An 18880-nucleotide genomic window follows, 5' to 3' on the forward strand; every position below is an offset into this window, starting at 1 on the left:
CTTTTACTGGTAGCTCTATGCAAGGCACAGGCAAAGGTGGTAAATTGGTAATGGATTCTGCAAAGCTGAGAAGTAAGAAGCTGAAGGGCACAACTCAGACTGAAGGATACCATTAAAAGTAAGCAGAGGAAAAGAACAAAGTAAGTAAAAGGAGGAGACAAGGAAGGAAAGCTCTTTGTAAAATTAGCAGTAAGGCAGGGAACCACATTCTTTGAAGACTGGGGCAATCCAGAGCATCAGTTTACACATCTTTAAAGATGCTTGGTGACACAAACTAATAGCAATTGAAACCCAGGAACAAGGAGGTAGCCTTTTCAATGGAGATAAGCATTTTGTCACTGTTGACCAGCTAACTGAATGCTTTTATGCAGATGCTGCCCTGATCTGCATACAAGTCATAAAGTTTATCACAAACATCAGCTGCGGCAATGGTGTCCCTCCATGTGCAGGCTAACAGAGGAATGCAGCTTTTAGGGTGTCTGGTCACCCTGACACTCCATAGGGCAGAGACAAACACCACAGTGACTGAAAAATCCTCCTGGGATGGGTAAGTCACTGACAAGTCATTTGGGAAGGGAGGAACATAAGAGTGGGGTAAGTAACAAGCAGAGCAACTTATCACAGCATTAAGACTACTGAATAATGTGCCAAAGATCTAGGGCTGAGTAAACAGCAAAGCCAGAATTCAGAGAGGCCAGAGACATTACCAGAGAGTGGGGCTATGAGAAGGAAAGGTAAAATGCACATTCAGCTTTAGGTTATCCAAACTGCCAGTAAAGCATCTGGAACCAGGAAATCAAATCATGTTAAATCTTAAAATAAACTTTCAGTCTTTTAATATAAACCATTCAGAAAGGAAGCGAATGAAACCTTTACAGGTCCACCAGGATTGCTACAACTGAGTTCAGGCAAGGACACATTTTGAAGTTTGTTGGCTGTCAAACGTTATTCAGATCGGTTTATTCTGTTTCTGAAGACTAAAGAACATGGTTCTTTATGTTAAAGTATTTCCATGTTATACAAACGAGCTTGCTTTGCAGCTTACTACTGCATATGCGCATTTACAGAAGCAGTAGCCAGAGATGCAATATGGGTTTTGAAAGCCCATTTTAGTGAAGGTGCCTCTAAGAATTACTGCTCTGGAAAGGGCTAAACAGGAAAAGCTCAAATCGCTACACACAAAGATTATAAGGTTTGTTGCTGAATAGTTTACTGCACCCATTTCCAACACAGTTCTGCACCCAACCAAAGAGTCCTGAAATGCCCAACTCATTATGTAGGTTAGACAATACAAGGCATCTTAAAAATCCCAAAGCCTTTATTTGTAAATTGAACACATTACAGCATTTAAGGTTCAGAATAACAGACACAATAAGGCTGTGATAACTGACTTAACTTTGTCGCCAGAGTTTTAATTCAGTTTTATTTGAAGTTCTCTTAAATCTCTCTTTTAGAAAGATTTCTCATCTTTGAGGGAAATAGAAAAAAACCGGACATAAACAACACTAAAATATTTCTAACTTCCACATTTGGTCAAGGTCCAAAGTGGCAAAGGTGCAGAAGTATGTACAGAGCAAACAACAGAACTATAGGAGATCATTAAATACTACTTTGAACTAACTTTAGTATAGTCTATGGCTTGCAGTGGTGGCTAGCATAGCTGTACATACCTGATAATCCCCATCTTTCACAAAGGTTAGCATGTCAAATACACTGTGAAATCTAGAAAAAGCTTTCTTCTATAAGCAGCAGCAGAACGTACCATTAACACCAGCTGTACACAAGATCACTCTAAGATGAAATCTACTTGATTTTAAACTTATATTTTGAAATTTCTCATCTGCAATAGCATCAATTACAATTGCTATATAGAGAATTCTCTTCTGGATTTAAGTGGTAACTTAACCCTGGGAGGAACAAGAGATCTAAACTGACCCAAGAAAACATTCAGCAGCAAGATCAGGTATTAAAATTAAGCAAAACCCAGACTCAATTAGCAGTTACAATACAGAATGTACCCTCACCCCAAACTGCTGCAACATCAGAGACAAGCTACCTCCTTTACTCTTGTATTTCTTGCTCATTTATTTTACTTTTCCACTTGGCAGAACACCTCAGCATGAGCATGACATAGTGCAAGGCTCTCCAGAAACAAGACACTGTATGTACCCTATTATTCCAGTTATTGGAAGAGTTTACTTGACACATGTCAAAGGATTATAGAATATGCTTCCAACAGCAGCTGCTACTCTTTTACACTTCATAGGGAATTGTTTAAAGCTGGATTTACATCTATATGCCACATTTTGGCCAAGTAAGGTAAGGAGTGTGCTTAACAGTGAACTAACAGGGTGCTAGAAACCAAAAAACTAACTCTGTTGGTAGAATGTTACCAGTGTTCAAGTATTCTGGTGAAGGTATGAGGATTACCTGCAAGAAAACATGTTCCCATTGGCACAACCAGTGTAGGACTACAAAAAAAGAAAACAAACCAACCAACCAGCAGCTAGTTGGCTTATCCTTTACAGGCCAGGAACAGGCTGGCCATAACATACCTGTAGCTAACCCAGTACACCACTCTTGAATACAGAGACTTCTTTTCTAGAGGATGGGTCTGTGACTGCAAAACGGGCTAAAAAATAGTGGGGGGGGGGGGGGGGGGGAGAACCCTAAAGGAACAGCAATATGAGATATAGAATAGAGAGAAAACAGAAGACCTTGAACTTTCATATCCCTGAACACCAAACACTGTACTAAGAACTTGCATTGAACAGTGTGATTTTCTCCTAGACATTCTTCTACTATTGTCCGGACTCCACAGAGAAGTCCTGAATTTGTACATTTGCTCACAAAAGTAATGTAAGAGGAAAAGGTCAAGTGTTGACAACTTATACTAGTTTGGGAAGTAAATCCCCTGGACATCGTCTGGCTAGAGTTCAGCCACAGTGAAGCACCGTAACACACCACGCAACAGTAAACAGGAGGGGGCAGGTAAGGACAGAATTGTCATTCCAAGACATTATAAAATGTGTAAAGAACACAGACGCCAAACTCAGGAAGAGCACAAGATGTTTGGTCATCTGTTCCTTTCTCTGCTTACAAGGAAGACACAACAACAACAAAACAGTCCTGTTACAGAATTGTGTGTCTGGTCTTTAAGATAGTTAGCTAGCTACTCAGAAAAAGATCCAAACCAAACTTACACACTCAGCACAAAAATAGATGGAGTTTGCCAAGGTAACACTGATGACTTAAATCTAACTCTTCTCCACAGCTGCAGAAACCACACTACTCAGAGACCCAAGTCAAGACCACCTGAAAAACTATGCAATCTTATTTTTTAAGTAGGGCTTCAGTTAGCACATTAGCAGAACTGCTATGTCAATATATGAGCAGTATTATACACAGCCAGTAGAAGCAGGGTTTGGAAGAAGATACTCTAAAATTATTGCTTAACCATGGCACTTAAAGCCTGTTGATTTTTTCTGGCACCTAAGTATCTTCTTTGGACCATATTTCTATTTTCTTAGGACACCTAACCTCAGAATTCAGACCACCTTTACAAATTAAAATCCCATCAAACACCAGTGAATAGTTTACTCACCCCAAAAGGCAGTAGCTTAAGACAGACAACCACAGTACTGTACATGGCTGAGACTAAAATCCCATTTTAAGACTGCACAAAGTCTGTTCCACAGGCTAGTGACTTACATGGTTTCTTAACTCACTCTTCTCCTAGAAGAGCAGCGTGTTTAGGACTGACTGAATATCAGTGATATAGAAAAGTGCCCACTTCAACTAACATGCTTTAGTTTGAGATCTGAATCTGTGGTGTTCTGTGACCCCATCTAGGTAACACAAAGGGAGTATTTTTGCTAAGAGGTTTATCTCCAGACTGCTTTCTGACAAGAAAGAAGCAGGATTCCCTATATATTACTTAACCAGTGCTTTATCTTATTTATCTTTCAGACTGTACAATTTCTTCTGTTCTTCTGGAACCTGCTTCCGTGAAAACCTAATGCACCAACAAGGTTAAGAAAAAGAATGTGTCTTTTTGCAAGAGCAAGACAGAACATACATGCATGCATTTGGGGGCTATATTTTTTCAATTACAGAATACTGCACTTGGTCCTACATCCATTTCTCACCATATATACTGCCATCCTAAAAAACAGTCAGCTCACCAGAGGCAAGATTCAGTGATTAAAGGGCAGAATTAAGTCTCACTTCCAAATTCTATCAGTGGCCTTAACACCATGCAACTCCAGCCAAATCAGTTTATTTGTTCCTTAAAATTAGGAACAAATAACTGTTACTTCACAAAGACCTTCAGAACTAGTTTTTGTAAAGTGCTTTTGAGTTCCTCACATGACGAACATACTCATATTGCATAAACAGACACTGGGAGCCGATCTGATTATTTTTCCTTTAAGTAAAAACAAATATGAAAATGAAATTGTTAAATGAAAATTGTGTTTAATTCCAGTGGTAGATACCAAGCGACTCCTGAAATCAAGTGCGTCAGTGCTACCAAGCAACATACCAAATCCATGCAGAGATCATTTACTCTATTTTGATTCCAATATAATTTGTTCCAACACATCCTTTGCTTAATCCAAAACACAATACAGGCTATACTCAGTTTTCTATACAACTTAAAAGTAAAAAACCACACCTGTTCTTAAACATTCTGGCTTCAAGAAAACACAGTTTTTGGATCCATTGACAATCTCAAATTGAACTTCTTCAGTTTTCAAAGTCCTGTCATTACTTATCTCAAATGTTTTCACAGATCAAGCCAATTCTTATGTTTAAAGTCCAAAATACAAAAGATATGAATTATGTTTTTATAAAAATGTAAAAAGCTAGTCAAAATTACATGTTTAGATAATCTCTGAAGAATGAAGTATAGCAGCAGGAACTTAAATATAATAAGTACTATCAACAATAAATACAAGAAATTAGTGCAAAGATTGCAATAGAAGAATTCTTGAGTACAATGAGAATATAAAGAAACATTCTAATTTGTACAAAACCCATCTCCCAACTCTGTATACAATCTCTTCTATAAATACAACCATACAAGATGAAATGCTTATTTGCAAATAATAGTTATTAAAAAGTGTGCTTTATTGGGGTTTTCACTCATTTTCTTGGCAGGTGTAGCTTGCAGGAAGTCTGTAAAGACAAATTTCCATAATTAGATATTTTAATTCCTCCAGAAGTTACATTTTAAATACAACTAACAACAGATACAGCTCATACTTGATTTCTACAGAAAGCATTATTAGAACTCCGAGCATTGTAATAGATCTATTTGCAATTAGCAAGTTGCAAGTGTGTGACAATGAGAAAATGGGAAAAAAAAGTTTGCCACTAACATTACAGCAACAGTTTACCTATAGTGGAGCATGAAATTGGCTGTGCATCCCTATTGCCTGTTGAAGTTTTTCCTCTTTGGCTCGTCTACAGTGGCAGAGCTACAAAACAAGACACCAGAAGAGTGAATTCTGAAAGGAGTTTTTTATAATGCACACTACAGTTTGTCTTTAATGATTTAGCTACCTTGCAGGTTCCTTAAAAAAAGGAAAGCCCTGTGAATCACCTCCCTTCCAAGCTTCAGGCTCAACTGTCTATACCGACAACATTATTCCATCCACATTCTATGTTATGAAATGCATTTATTAGGCAACTTCAAAGAAAGGTGCGCTACCCAGTAAGTTGCTCTTGTCACAGCATAAGCAAGAACAGTGGTTTTTGAACCTCACTTACTTTTTGGGGGATAGCGATCAACAGAATAATCAGTTTAAGAGGTTTAATCAAGAAAACATTAAGGCTGCTTAATGTGTCATCGTATGTCTACTTACGAATTTGAAAGCTGTCAATGTGGCTATCTTCTCTATACAGGATATAGAAAACAAAGTGGCACAAAACTATCTGCAACATCACATGACCAGGGTCTAATGCAGCAGACCTTTGCACTCCCACCTTAAACATGAGCCTTCAGAATGCATCTATAGCCTAAAAAGACTGAAGCCATTTAGGGATATATTTTTCCTCTGCTGAAGCTTACTCCAACGCAGGACTGCCAAACCCTGTTTATTCACTGTGTTTTGTGTCTCTCAGATTAGAATGATTTGTATATTACATACCGTTCTCTTTTCCATGAAACTACTTAGGAAGTCATCTATTTCTGTTTTGCCTTCCAGGAAGTCTTCTGCAATAATGTCAGATTCCTCTTCAGCTTCATGAGCAGCTACTTTAAGTCTGGCTTGCAGAGCACTTGGACTGCAACTCTAAGAAGATAAAAACTTCTATGTAATATTAAACTGTTCATCAAAACCTACATTTCCAAAAAGAAAGCCAAATTACTATATAAATATGGGATATACAAATAGAGCATTATTATTATTACATAAAAGCATAAGTGACCAGATGGAGCTTCATCTCCAGGAAACAGAATAGCTTGTCAAACTATTCAGTGTGACAAAAGTGTTGCTAGCTTAGGTCTTAGTTCACAATCACTCTCACAAATATGAAGCTTTTCAACTTTTATCGTATAGTGTAGAAACCATTCAAACTTGGAAATCTGACAGGTTTTCAAGTGCATGGTTTCTGAGTAGAACTGGTGTTTCAAGCATCTTCAATAAAAAGGGTCACCGTCTGAGAGGCAGTAGTGAGTCTAAGAAGTATGAAAAGGTAAAAAAGCAAATCCTGTTCAGCTTTTAAATATCCTTTAGATGACTGTGGAGAAGAAGATGGGAAAGGACAGAGCACCTACTCAAGAAGTACATGTGTTGCTAATCTAAACCCATGAGTATACTCATTCTTCCATTCTTATAAACTTCAAAGCTTATTTTGGTTTATTGAATATAATTTCATTATTTTTCCTCTAATATGTTTGGGTAGTTAGTAAGAACATGATTCGCTTCTTCAGGAGTACACACAGAGCCAGAATGGCAAAATTAAGATATTTATAGATTTTAGATGCTTGGCCTACTCTTCATCTACCCTATGAAAGATATTTCACTTGTGTACTGTAAAGCTGTAATGTAAAAAGACATTTCCTGTTAAATTAATCTTCTGCAAAGTAAGGACAATTTGCTCTAATAAAAAATGAGTAAAATTCACCCACAGTACAAACAAAAAGACTTGTCTGGAACTTTGAAGAAGAGTTAACAGGAGACACCAGGTAGTATGCTGTGAACATCAATACCTGAACATACAGCATATATTGAAAAATAGCACAGAAATCCAGCTGCAGCTCCCCAAGTCTCAGCCTCAAATTGAATCAACAACTCTATCCCAGAAACAAATAAAGGGTAATATAGCAGTGGGGTATAATGTCCTGTTCTGAAGTAGTTTCTTGCAGAAATAGAAAGTTGCTCAATGCCAGCTACCTCTGTCCACTTTAAAGACAACTTACATCACACAGAAAGGAAGCATTAGGAGTCAGACAATTCTGGTCTTCCAGTGCAGAAACATTTATTTTGTTTCGATCATTTATGAAATAATTCAGTTTGCTCTCATGTAATTTTTAATTGTTATTTCATATTTTGTTACTTTCAGGGCATTCTGAAATTCAGTTACTGTGTATGCTGTTTTGGTGGACTTGTATTCTTAGGTGACAAGTCTTGGAAATAATGAAGATTTCAGTGCAGAAACTGATTTATGAGAAGTTACACTTTCTAATGCATATCCTGGTAAACATACTGATAAATTATTCTCCCCTTCCAAACTACTTTCTGGAGTATTGACTTTACCCTATTTGTGCTTTAGAATGTGCAAAGTTTGACAGCACATATAACATGTTGCCCAAAGTAAGCATACCCAGTGAACCACAGAATTTAAGTTTCTAAAGCAATGTTTTTAATCATTTTCATCTCATACAGTTTTACAGACTAATGATGTTAAATGGGTACCATTAATTAAACAAGCCTTTAAAAATCATTCTATTCTTAAAAGGGGTTTAACCCAGGACTGCGCTTATAAACAGCTCTAAATGCTCATCACACTCCCTTCCTCCAAGGTTGCTTCTACTGTAGCATTAAAAAAAAAACCCAACCCAAACACCAGGTGCAACTGTAACACTTTTGCTTTTGAACTGTTTTGTACTTAATCACATTTTATTTCATACTTGATGTGAATCTATTTCATACAAAATTAGAGTTTAACCAGAAGAATATTCTTTGTGATTAAAGATACAAACCAAAATTTGAGTTTTATTGAAGAATTCTCACAGGATAATATAGCAAGAGAGATTATACCTCGCTAAGCTCATGCTGCCTTTGCATCTTTTTTTCAAAAGCTGCTTTCATCTGTGTGAGTTGCTCATACTGTAAAGAAGAAGAAAAAAGAATGTTTCCGCCCTGACAAAAAAGCGTAATATTTCAACTAATATTTCTGTAAAAGATTTTATTCTTCGCTTACTTTATCCAACACCATCTGTCTTTTTGCCTCGAGACTCGGCTCCAGCAACAAGTTCTTTTCTGTGAAATAAAGTCACTATTACTACTTCTTTTTTAAAGGATTCTGTGCACAGAACAGTCACAGATGCTAATGTTTTGACATCTTACTTGCCAGCTCTTCAATGCTTTTCACCAACTCATCTCTATCAGTCATGACTTGCTTCAGTTGTGGTAGAGTCACAAACTGTTCCAGTAACACTTCCTCTTGCTCATTCATATTAGTCAACTGTGATATGCTATATTCAACCAGAAAGCAAGCAGATTTAAAAATAACAGCAAATGTTATGTGTAGAGTTACTTATTTCTGCCAAAAGTCAAAATGTAAGCATTTACTGCGGTTTTTCAGGTACACAACACTTGATCACTATTTACTTTTCCCCCTTTTCCTGGACTGTGGGCTCTACTATCTGCAGCAGTGAGTTTAAGTAGCAGTGTGTTAAAAGGTATCTCTCATTTCAAGTCTTTCTTCTTATAAAGTGGGTTTTTTTAATGCTACTATTGATCTTAGCCAACTACCAGACACCCAGCTCTCTCAGTCCTCCTCCTCAACAGGATATAGAGGAAAAGCTTGCGGGTCTAGATGCAGTGAGATCACTTAACAATTACAATCACAGGCAAAGCAAACTCAACTTGAGAAAAACTTGATTTTAGTTTCAGTAAGAATTGGAAGGTGAGAGAAAAAAAGACAAAAACACCTCGCCCCCTTTTCCCGCAGGCTCAACTTCACTCCTTCATTGCCAGCTCCTCTACCTCCAAGCAGCACAAGGTGGGGTTTGGGGGTGAACTGCAAGTGCTGCAGTCAGTCTGGAACAATTTGTCTCTGCTGCTCCTTCCTTCTCATGGTTTACCCTTGCTCCAGCATGGGCCCTTCTCCACAGGCTGCAGTTCTTTGCAGAACCTGCTCTAGTGTGAGTTTTTTGTAGCTGCAGTTTCCTTCAGGGCATATTTGCCTGCTCCAACATGGAGTCCTCCACAGACTGCAGGATGCATTTTGTCCCAGCTTAGTTCTCTACATGGGCTACAGGGTCTGTACCTGTCCTACCTGTTCTACTCTGGTCTTTTCCAAAATTTCCATAAGCTGTAGATATCTGCTCTGGCACTTGGAGCGCCTCCTCCCACTTCTCTGCCTTTTGTGTTTGGAGGATACTCACACTGTTCCACCCCTCCCCTCAATCCTCAATGTATAGGGCTGTCTCATTGGATACGAGCAAACTGCTGGGAACAATAACTAGCACAATTTTTTTAAATCATGACAAGATATGCTTTTGATGAAGATATTTGTGTAGTATGTGGAAGTGATGCACTGGGACAGCTAGCACATTTACCTCCTGCATTTATCTAACCCACCCTCCCTGCACATGCTGAGCTGCTCACAAAGTAGTCTGTTTACCCTGTGCTAAAGTCCTTTGGAATTTAAGAGAATGCAATTTGTGAACCAGCCTCAAGTTCCTTTCCCTGTCCCCTCTCCTCCTTCCAGTTACACTTATTATCTTAGTAGAAATTAAGGCCCTGGCAAGACCCCAGAAGACAGCAGAACACTAAAGTTAGGAAAAGTAAAAATAAATGCTTTTCTTCCTGGTGCTGAATCCTGAAGTACTGTTCCTGATGAAAAAACCTAAACAAGCAGCGCATTCGAATACAAGGCTGGCTTACTTTCTGACGCTACAATTTTGGTAAGTGGCAGTTCTCCTATTTTTAATTCCTACAAAAACCTTTCAGTGATGTACACAGACTTTTGTCAGATACAGACCAGCTGTAATTGCCTTTAATGACTACAGAAACTTCTGCTACCTTTGGAAAAATTACCTTAGTTCTGAGAGTTCTGGAAAGGTATCAGGAACATCAGGCATCTTGTAAGTAAATCCATTCTGGCCAACCTAAATGGAAGTTTAGACGTGTTTAGCAGATTTTTGAAGAGCAATTTCTTGATATTTAACCCTCCACAACCAGCTATGTTTTTTTGCTAGCAACAAGAAAAGTAAGACAAGCAGTGAGAATCAGTAACACTAGTCTCTGAAGAGAAGACGACTAAACCATGGCAACAAAATATGTGGGGATATTCCAGGTGCCATGTAGTAAAAGAGGAGACAATATTGGCAGAAAATAATTCTGTCTTGCTATGTACCCCATCTGACAAGAGCTGGATGACCCAGAAACATACAGGAGGCGTAGAACTCAGGGAAGTGAGAAGAGGTAAAGAGACTGACATTTTGATCTCTTTCATGTGGTTTTTAAAGCCATAATCCCTTGGGGAAAAAAGTTCAGGCAATGAAAAAAAGTCTGTCTTGACAGAATGTAGAAATTTTAAATTATACAAAGCCAGGAAAGTGTCTTCCAAGATTATGAAAGCTTTTGTTTCTAAAGACAAGATCTGATGAAAGACTAAACATTGAGATAAAATGTTTTTGGAAGACATCCAAAAAAAGTCCTTCCAGGGTGCATCAGTGAGAGGGACTTTGTGAGTACACACATACATGATCTGCAAAAAGAAGCTATTTTAAGCTTGAAAACTCTACACCTAAAAGCTTGAGACTGCACACTGTTCAGGTTCTGGGCAGGAAATCCCATACAGAGAACAGGATCTCATTTTCTGTGTCTGGTGAAAGGGTCACAGTTGCACTATGGTGGAGTGCAAAAATGTGTATTGAAAGATATTTAGCATAACACTAGTTTAACTGAAACTCAGAAAGACAAACTTCTTGTTCTGACTTACAAGTTTGCTCTAAATAACTTTTCATCAAAGCCAGAATGAGTTTTGTTTTCCTAGCACCAGCAAAACAATCAAGTGCAGTCACTCGGACTGTTCCCTCGAGTTTTGCAGCAATGCTGTGTGTGTCCTTAAGAGAACCTGTATCCAGTGTCTGATACCTTAAGCAGCAAAACTCTGCACACAGACCTGAAGCCCTGCTTCTGCTCTTGGAACAGGTAGCGGCAGATCAGCAATCAAGCCGTAAGAGGGAGCAGCAGGCTTGTCTGTAGTGTAGCTTGAAGAAACTGATTCAGCAACTGGCACGGCTGCTATTGTTCTATTTGTTTCTTGAGGTGGGTATGGAGGAAGAAATGGAAACCCCTGAGGAGCAAACGGAGGCATTCCAGCTGGTTTGTTGAAAAGGCTAAAAACAAATGAATAAAAAACCCCACAATATGAGCAACCAACTGCTTACAGAGCATTTCTAATCATTTGAATCCGGTACCTGAAAGGGGCCTATAAGGATGCTGGGGAGGGACTCTTCATTAGGGACTGCAGTGATAGGACAAGGGGTAATGGGTTAAAACTTAAACAGGGGAAGTTTAGATTGGATATAAGGAGGAAGCTTTTTACTGTTAGGGTGGTGAGGCACTGGAATGGGTTGCCCAAGGAAGCTGTGAATGCTCCATCCCTGGTGGTGTTCAAGGCCAGGCTGGACGGAGCCTTGGGGGACATGGTTTAGTGTGAGGTGTCCCTGCCCATGCCATGGGGGTTGGAACTAGATGATCTTAACTATTCCATGATTCTATGAATTATAATTACCAGATAACAGACAAGATTTTTAAATGACCGCAAACTTTGCTTTTTCTGTTCTCAGTTACTTCCAACATAGTAAGTCTACTCTGTCTTGTACTACAACATATATTCCATTAAACTCTATTCTTGTAGAACAGCCAAATACAGACTCACACTTTTCAGAAACCCACTTCTCAAAAAACTACAAGAGTGTAAATTTGTATTGTTTCCACCTAAAAGTCCTGAGAAATGCATCTGTGATGTGCATTAGTTCTTATTTATGGTATTTAACAGCTTGGGCAACACACACATAATTACGTCTAAATAACATGAATGATTTTTTTAAATTCAGAACTGCAGCTGCATCTAAATGCAGTATTATTGCCAGCCACAAGAACCGCAGTTGTACTGATAACGCTGTAATGTCTCAGACCACTTTTGTATAATTAATACAATTCCTTAAATTGCACAATTTCTGTTGCATAGCTGTGCAACAGAAGCTGCCTTTAAGCCTGGGAGATTAGGAGCAGAATATGAAGAAACATGACTGTTAAGATCATGATCTACAGAAAATGAAAGATTTCATCTGATAATATAAACATTTATTCTTCTTCAAGAAAAGAGAAGCAAATTAAGGTACATCAGCATTTTGATACAGTAACTCCAATGAAAGCTGTGTTTCTTCTCAAAACAATTATGCCATAAAGCACGCACATGAAATTGTGCAAGGGCAAGCAACCTGTCTCTCAGTACACCCAATACATTATTCCTGTTCCCACCTTCCCAATACTTGGTTTCATCTCTTTTTTAGCAATGTAAGTTAACACACACAGTTCCATTCATCATGTTTATAGATACTTACTATGGAAATGATGCTGAGCTAGGAGCCAGAACTGGAGGATTCTTCCAAAACTCATCCAGTAAACTCTGAATAATTTTTCCAAGATCTGAGTGCATTGTAAACTGGTAAAAAAAAAAAGCCCAATGCAGCAGAAAAATTTATTCCTGGAATCCAACAGTTCTAAAATGTGCTGAACTTGACTGTTTATTATATACACACAGCAGTGCTGGAAGCTATCTCAGAAATATACTAGCTAGTCTAAAACATGTATACATAAGCTTCAAACAAAGTTATAAAACCACCCAGAACTGAACAGAAAGTAAAAGTTGTTCATTAACAATGGAAGTCCATTAACAATTTAGAATCAATCAAGCACATCTCTGATCACCAACCAAAAAAATCCCACCTTAAGTTACCAAGTTACATTTGGGAAAGCAAAGAAAAAGAGAAAGAAAAAAAACAAGCAACCAAACAAAAAACCCAAATCCAAAGCCAACCAAGATTTAAGACAAAAAGGCATTAAGTGCATTCTGAAAAACTCATAACCCCTCCAGTACTCCCACTCCAGAAAACTACACCACATCCTTGTTGGCAGAGAAAAAGGAAAGGGAATTAAAAAAGAACAGCATATTAAACCCCTGATTAAAATTCTGAATACTGGAGCTGAAATCTTGACATCTTTCTAATTAGCATTACGGTAGAAAGAATAGTCTTACAAAACAGTCTTAAAGCATCCTTCTCCCTTACCTAGAGTACACTGTAAAGAAACATGTACTGCTATTACTACTAATAAGAAAAGCACCAGGAACTTCCTGAGCCATCATAAGTTAGAATAATTCTAGATACATGGAATACTAAGCTCAGTATTGGTAGCAGTAAAAAACCAGTAGCATACTGAACACCACTGAATTTTTGTTTTCAGACCTGTCAAAATACGGTTTGAGAGGGATAAGGATCTGTACTGATCTTTTTTACCAGAAGTATTGGCAATAATCTAGTATGACATGTATTAACATTGCTATTAACAGTAGATGTATGTGAAGCTACAAATTATACATACATTACTTATTAATGGACCTGTCACATATACTCCCTGCTTGTCCATTAAATGATGTCTCACAGGTGGGAAAACACTGATGACTGGTTTTTCCTGAGGAAACTGAGGTGGAAGCAAGCTGCAAATATAAGAATAATCATTAGTACAGCTACATCCCATGATAAAGTTTCCATAAGAAGGCTTCTTATGTAAAGAGAAAAACACTATCAATTAATTACATAAACTTTTATATGAGAAGAGTTATGGAGAAATACAGAGTGAATGAAGCAAACAAAACCATTATTCAGTTACAAACCTAGAAGTCAGACAGATTAGAATACAGGACTCCAATGGAACTAAAGAGAGCATTTACTGGGCAAAAGTGTAGTGTAACAATGCAGCAATAATGCCCACAGACAAAGAAAAAGCTACAGCATAGTAAGAATATTTCCTAATACAAATGTTATTACTTCAAAGATAATGTACTGTAACCTGCAAGAATATCAGGCAAGTTATCAGGCCAATGTAATAAAAACTTAGGAACACCATCAATGTTTGCCAGAGAAAAAGCACCCCCAAAATAAATTCACAGGAAATGTTACAATAAATCACTTAAGTTGATAAGTATGATCTGGAAGTTTCATTGGGCAAGAGTCAGGAGTTACAGCAGATTAGTAAATTATGAATTAAGTTTACTTTCAGTTGTAGTCATCAGAAACCCTCAAGCATTTTCTTTACCTTCATCTCAAATCATGCAGGTATCTTGGGAGCTGAGCACAGCAAACCATAGTTTTACTTTCAGCTGAGCATCTGCACCTTGTATATAACCAGTTCCACTCATATCATTACAACTACTAATACAAATCCAGGTTATAGTTACTGATAATAGTTATGAGATAGAAAGTAGTAACAGAATGTAAACGGCTTCTTTTTTTTTTTTAAGAACAATTTTAATATTCAATATGTGCATAGAGATATCTGTCTACTTACATGTTAATATTAATTGTCAAGTTGTTTATAGTGAATGGCAGTCGATATTCCACATCTTTCTGAATTTCTGCAATGCTGTCAAAAGAAGAAATTGTCACCATCCAAATAATGACCAATATAACAGCCTAAAGTCTAAAAAAAAACGCATGACCCCAGATCTTTGTATTTAGTTTTGAAAAGCCTTATCAGAATAAAATTGAAAATGCTGGAATAGATTAATATGCTTCAGAAGGTTATATTGAATATTAAGATAGAACAAAAAATAGGTTCAACTATTAAAACTTATACATGAACACAAGCAACATAAATACAGTAGGAGAAACAGTGCTACTCACGGATCTGACAAAAATCTCATCTTTCTCCACTCACTGGCTTAATCTAAGACATCACATCAGTGATTTTTTTTTTTTATACACTGAATTTTATGTGATAAAACATTTACTTTATGAAGGCATTACACTTGGTTCACTACAATATATTGCTCTGCAACACTGCCTACTGATCAATATTTGGAACATACTTTAAACTAGGCCTTCTTCCTTAATGTATTAGCTTACTACTTAACAGCAGGTTTTTTCCACATGCACCAAGTTCTATGCACTTGCAGATGTATTTTCAAAAATTATCTGGAGAAGAGCTACTTGAAAGAATGCACAGTTCTGTAATACAGCGACACACAAGACACAGACCCCCCGAAAGCACCAAGCAACGTGTTAAGACCAAATCCAAATTTGCTTCTGTTTTAACAGCTAAGTTACTGAGGAAATCTTTATATCAGGTACATCAACAGGGAATTGATTTCAATGTTTAAAGCACTCTATAGCTTGTATGCACAGCAAGACTATTTTGAAAGATGGCATCCCAAAGAATGCAGAGGAGGAGGAGTTAGCTCAGATTTCGCTCAGAAGCTGAACTTCCAGACAATACAAACATACCTAAGGCAGGACTCGGGGAAAGGAGGGCAGAAAGTTTGCTTCATCTTACAATGCCTCAATCAAAACAAAAACCAGACTGATTCTTCTTCTGCATATTCTTCCTGCCTGTACCTGGTTAAGTACAGGCACCTCCCCTTCACGTCTCTAAGGCCCCCTTATAGAGCGAGGAAAGACAGCTCCAACCGGGAATAATGGCAGTTGGGTGTTCTCAGAAAGCCTTTTGCACCCAGCTTCAGAATTGCCCCTTCATCCACCTCCACTTACACTCCATACAATTGCTTCCTCAAAAACTCCAAAACACATTACCTGCAAATGTGTATTAAGCGTAGTGTTAGGAGTGTTTTGTATCCTTCCAAAGCATTATTTGCATATAGAATTTAAAACTCTTGTTTTCGGAGCTTCAGGAATAAACGGAGTAAGACAAACCTAGCTATGCACCTTGCTTTCCCCAACCCAACCTTACTCCTCTCAAAGACAACTCACAGTACCTGCTCTTTCCCTGTGAAATCACATGCTGTTTGAAGAACCTACCAGGCTTCTTCAGCACAGGCAAATTCTCTACTGTGATATACCACACGCAGAAATCGCTACTTCCTCACTCTTAACTGAAGGATTCTCCCTGAAATCTCTCATGCATATTCTTGCCCTATAATCATCTGTCATGCATTTTAATAGCCTGCTACAAAATCCTTTAGAAGAGTATATAATTATGTTCCACACACAACCTACTGGAACTGGGGAGGAAGCGGAGAACAGGGAGGGAGAACCAAGAAATCCAGAACCTCATTGAGCTGTTTGAACTATTATAACCTCCTTTAAGAAAAAAATTGAATCAACTTGGTTGTCCCTTCCCCAGGTGGGAACAGGTACACTGGAAAAATGACACACTTTGGCTAGAGCAATAGCAAATGTAAAAAAACACTTGTTTTTTTTTAAACATAAAAATTTCATTTCAAGCTCCTAACCTGGAGTCATCCTGAAAAGGAAGACTAGCTACTTTAATGAAATTAAGACGACATATACCTAGGCTTTTACAAATATACTCATCAGACAAAGCAAACACTAGAATGACATTTATTTAATCATTGCTTAGGAAACAATGCTGTTGCAATGATTAATGTATATTCCTATCCTATAGATCTGTGCAGCTATGGCGTCCATAAACAAGCACATCAGTCCCACCCAAAAAAAAACTTTGCACTTTTGAAGACTTGGACAAACACACACCTTTTAAAGGCACAGAGTTTGAGGCACTGTTAATCAGATTTATTCAGTAGTATCTTATGAAACCTGTACACTTTGATAGAATTTATTGCTTTACTTGCCTAATTTGGGGGCGTTTTGCATCAAGAGAGATGGGGCAGATGAGTTTACATGACTGCAAAATTCTGTGACAGCAGCTATTATCTCCCTACCATTCCCAGCTGCAGAGTCCTTTCTATCTCTGCCTGTGCTTAACTGATGCCCGCACAAACAGGTGGCAAACCAGTTCAGCAAGCTGACTTTGACAAAAGCTGATCACCTTTTTTTGACGACTTAACTTGGAGTGAGTTCTTCTCCAATAGTAGAGAAAAAAGGGTGGAAATACAAGGCTAAAAGAAAGGCCAGTCCAACACAACTATTAGTTAGGTGAGCTGCTGCATATCCACAGAGGCAGCTCTTTTGACAGCAATCCTGTCAAACTTATGTTTCCTGTGTGATAATTCAAAATATCACACAGGATATGTTAGGATATCCTAAAATTAGGATTTTAGGATAGTGAGAAGTCTGCTCGGAAATACAGTAAATATCTCTTATGCTCAGCCTCAGTCTGTCATAACAGAAAATAATTTTCCTTTTTCTGTATTGTTTTGGAGGCATCTAACATTCCACTTCAACAGACATCCCAGAAAGCATGAGGAATGCTTACACATCCACGGGAAAGTCTAACCTGAAATATATGAACTGTGGATCTCCTTTTAAAAGGCTAAAATTTAGGCAAAACTGGCCAGCATACTGACAAGCTGGAGTATTTCAGGGTAAATGAACTTTCTGTTGCGGAAAGCATAGATTCTGAACAGGAAAAACCTACCTGCCTCTGGTGAGCATCTAAATAAAACGAGTTACCAAAGAACAGCCAGTTATTAGCAAATTGGCACTGTACATCAAAAAAATCCCCAACATTTTGTGGAGCCAGCAGGGCTGCTGCGCCACTGCTGGTACAAGCACTGCGACACGCAGCTCCTGTATGCTCTGTGCTGTACTCTGAACTTCTAAAGAACTACGCTCCTATAATCAGTTCCCAGAAAAAGGGAACTCACGCAATCTGTACTTCGCTGTAGACTTCAAAACCCACTAAACAACCCAGCTGCCTTCCCGGTAACGCGGCCGGTGCAACCAGGCGTCCTCCCGAGCCACACCGACACAGCACGGCCAGGCGGGACGGCCCCCGCCGCCCCGGCAGCGCAGCTCACTTTCGGTGCAATCTCCCACCCCGCCGCGTCCCTCCGGCCGTCCTCCGGCCACGCGCAGGCGGCCGTACCCCAGGACAGCGCCCAGGCGCCGCGGCACGCTGGTCGCCCCGCTCCCACCGGCGGGACCCTCCGTCCCCGAAACCCTGCGGGCTATGGCCTGCCCGGGCCGCGGTTTCCTGTTTACCGGCGTCGCGCACGGCCGAGGACCGGCGGGACCCAGCCGGGCCTCCCCGGGAGCGAAAGGTGCGAGATCTCGTCCCTGGGCGTGTGCGTGGGGACACACGACAGCCGCCGGGGCGCGGTCTCGCAGGGGCCCCGAGAGGCGCCGGGCCCGGGTGGCGGACACAGGCTGCGCCCCCACCTCAACCCCCCTCCCTGCCACTCACGAGGCGTGCGCTCCGCGCAGGGACTCGATCTGCCGCTGCTTCTGCTGCTGCAGGGTGGTGAGGGGGGGCAGCGTGGCGGCGGGCGAGGCGGCGCCGCCGCCCTTGGCGAGGGGGAACAGCCAGTTCATCCTCCCGGCGGCGGCCCCCGGCGGGCGCGGCAGCCCCGGCGGCACCGCGACCCGGCCTCGCTCCCTCCTTCCCGCATGCGCCTCTCCTCGTCCCGCCCAGTCGCTACGTCGGCGCGCAGGTTGCGTCACCCGTGCGCGCCGCTGACCCGCTCTGCGGAG

At 39.7% G+C, this 18880-nt stretch overlaps 1 protein-coding gene across 1 annotated transcript; it reads right to left on the bottom strand.

The window, feature by feature from the left end:
* Nucleotides 1-1300: 1300 nt before the first annotated feature.
* On the bottom strand, nucleotides 1301-18841 carry VPS37A (VPS37A subunit of ESCRT-I). Its single transcript, XM_065696674.1, has 12 exons — nucleotides 18594-18841; nucleotides 14820-14894; nucleotides 13854-13968; nucleotides 12815-12915; nucleotides 11365-11581; nucleotides 10275-10345; nucleotides 8577-8704; nucleotides 8431-8489; nucleotides 8268-8336; nucleotides 6153-6296; nucleotides 5400-5480; nucleotides 1301-5178 (listed from the first exon to the last, which is right to left on the bottom strand). Exons 1-11 carry the CDS (start codon nucleotides 18719-18721, stop codon nucleotides 5400-5402), a joined length of 1188 nt encoding a protein of 395 aa, XP_065552746.1. The 5' UTR covers nucleotides 18722-18841; the 3' UTR covers nucleotides 1301-5178.
* Nucleotides 18842-18880: the final 39 nt, after the last annotated feature.

This window comes from Lathamus discolor, chromosome 1, assembly GCF_037157495.1.
Source record: "Lathamus discolor isolate bLatDis1 chromosome 1, bLatDis1.hap1, whole genome shotgun sequence".
NCBI lineage: Eukaryota > Metazoa > Chordata > Aves > Psittaciformes > Psittacidae > Lathamus > Lathamus discolor.

Excerpts from the sequence above, each read along its gene's own strand:
- VPS37A (XM_065696674.1), bottom strand. The coding sequence starts at position 18,721 with ATGAACTGGCTGTTCCCCCTCGCCAAGGGCGGCGGCGCCGCCTCGCCC. Across the intron at positions 8,490-8,576 it reads AAGCATTGAAGAGCTGGCAA|AAAAGAACTTGTTGCTGGAG; the intron begins GTAAGATGTCAA and ends TTTATTTCACAG. Across the intron at positions 5,481-6,152 it reads GTTTCATGGAAAAGAGAACG|CTCTGCCACTGTAGACGAGC; the intron begins GTATGTAATATA and ends CTTGTTTTGTAG.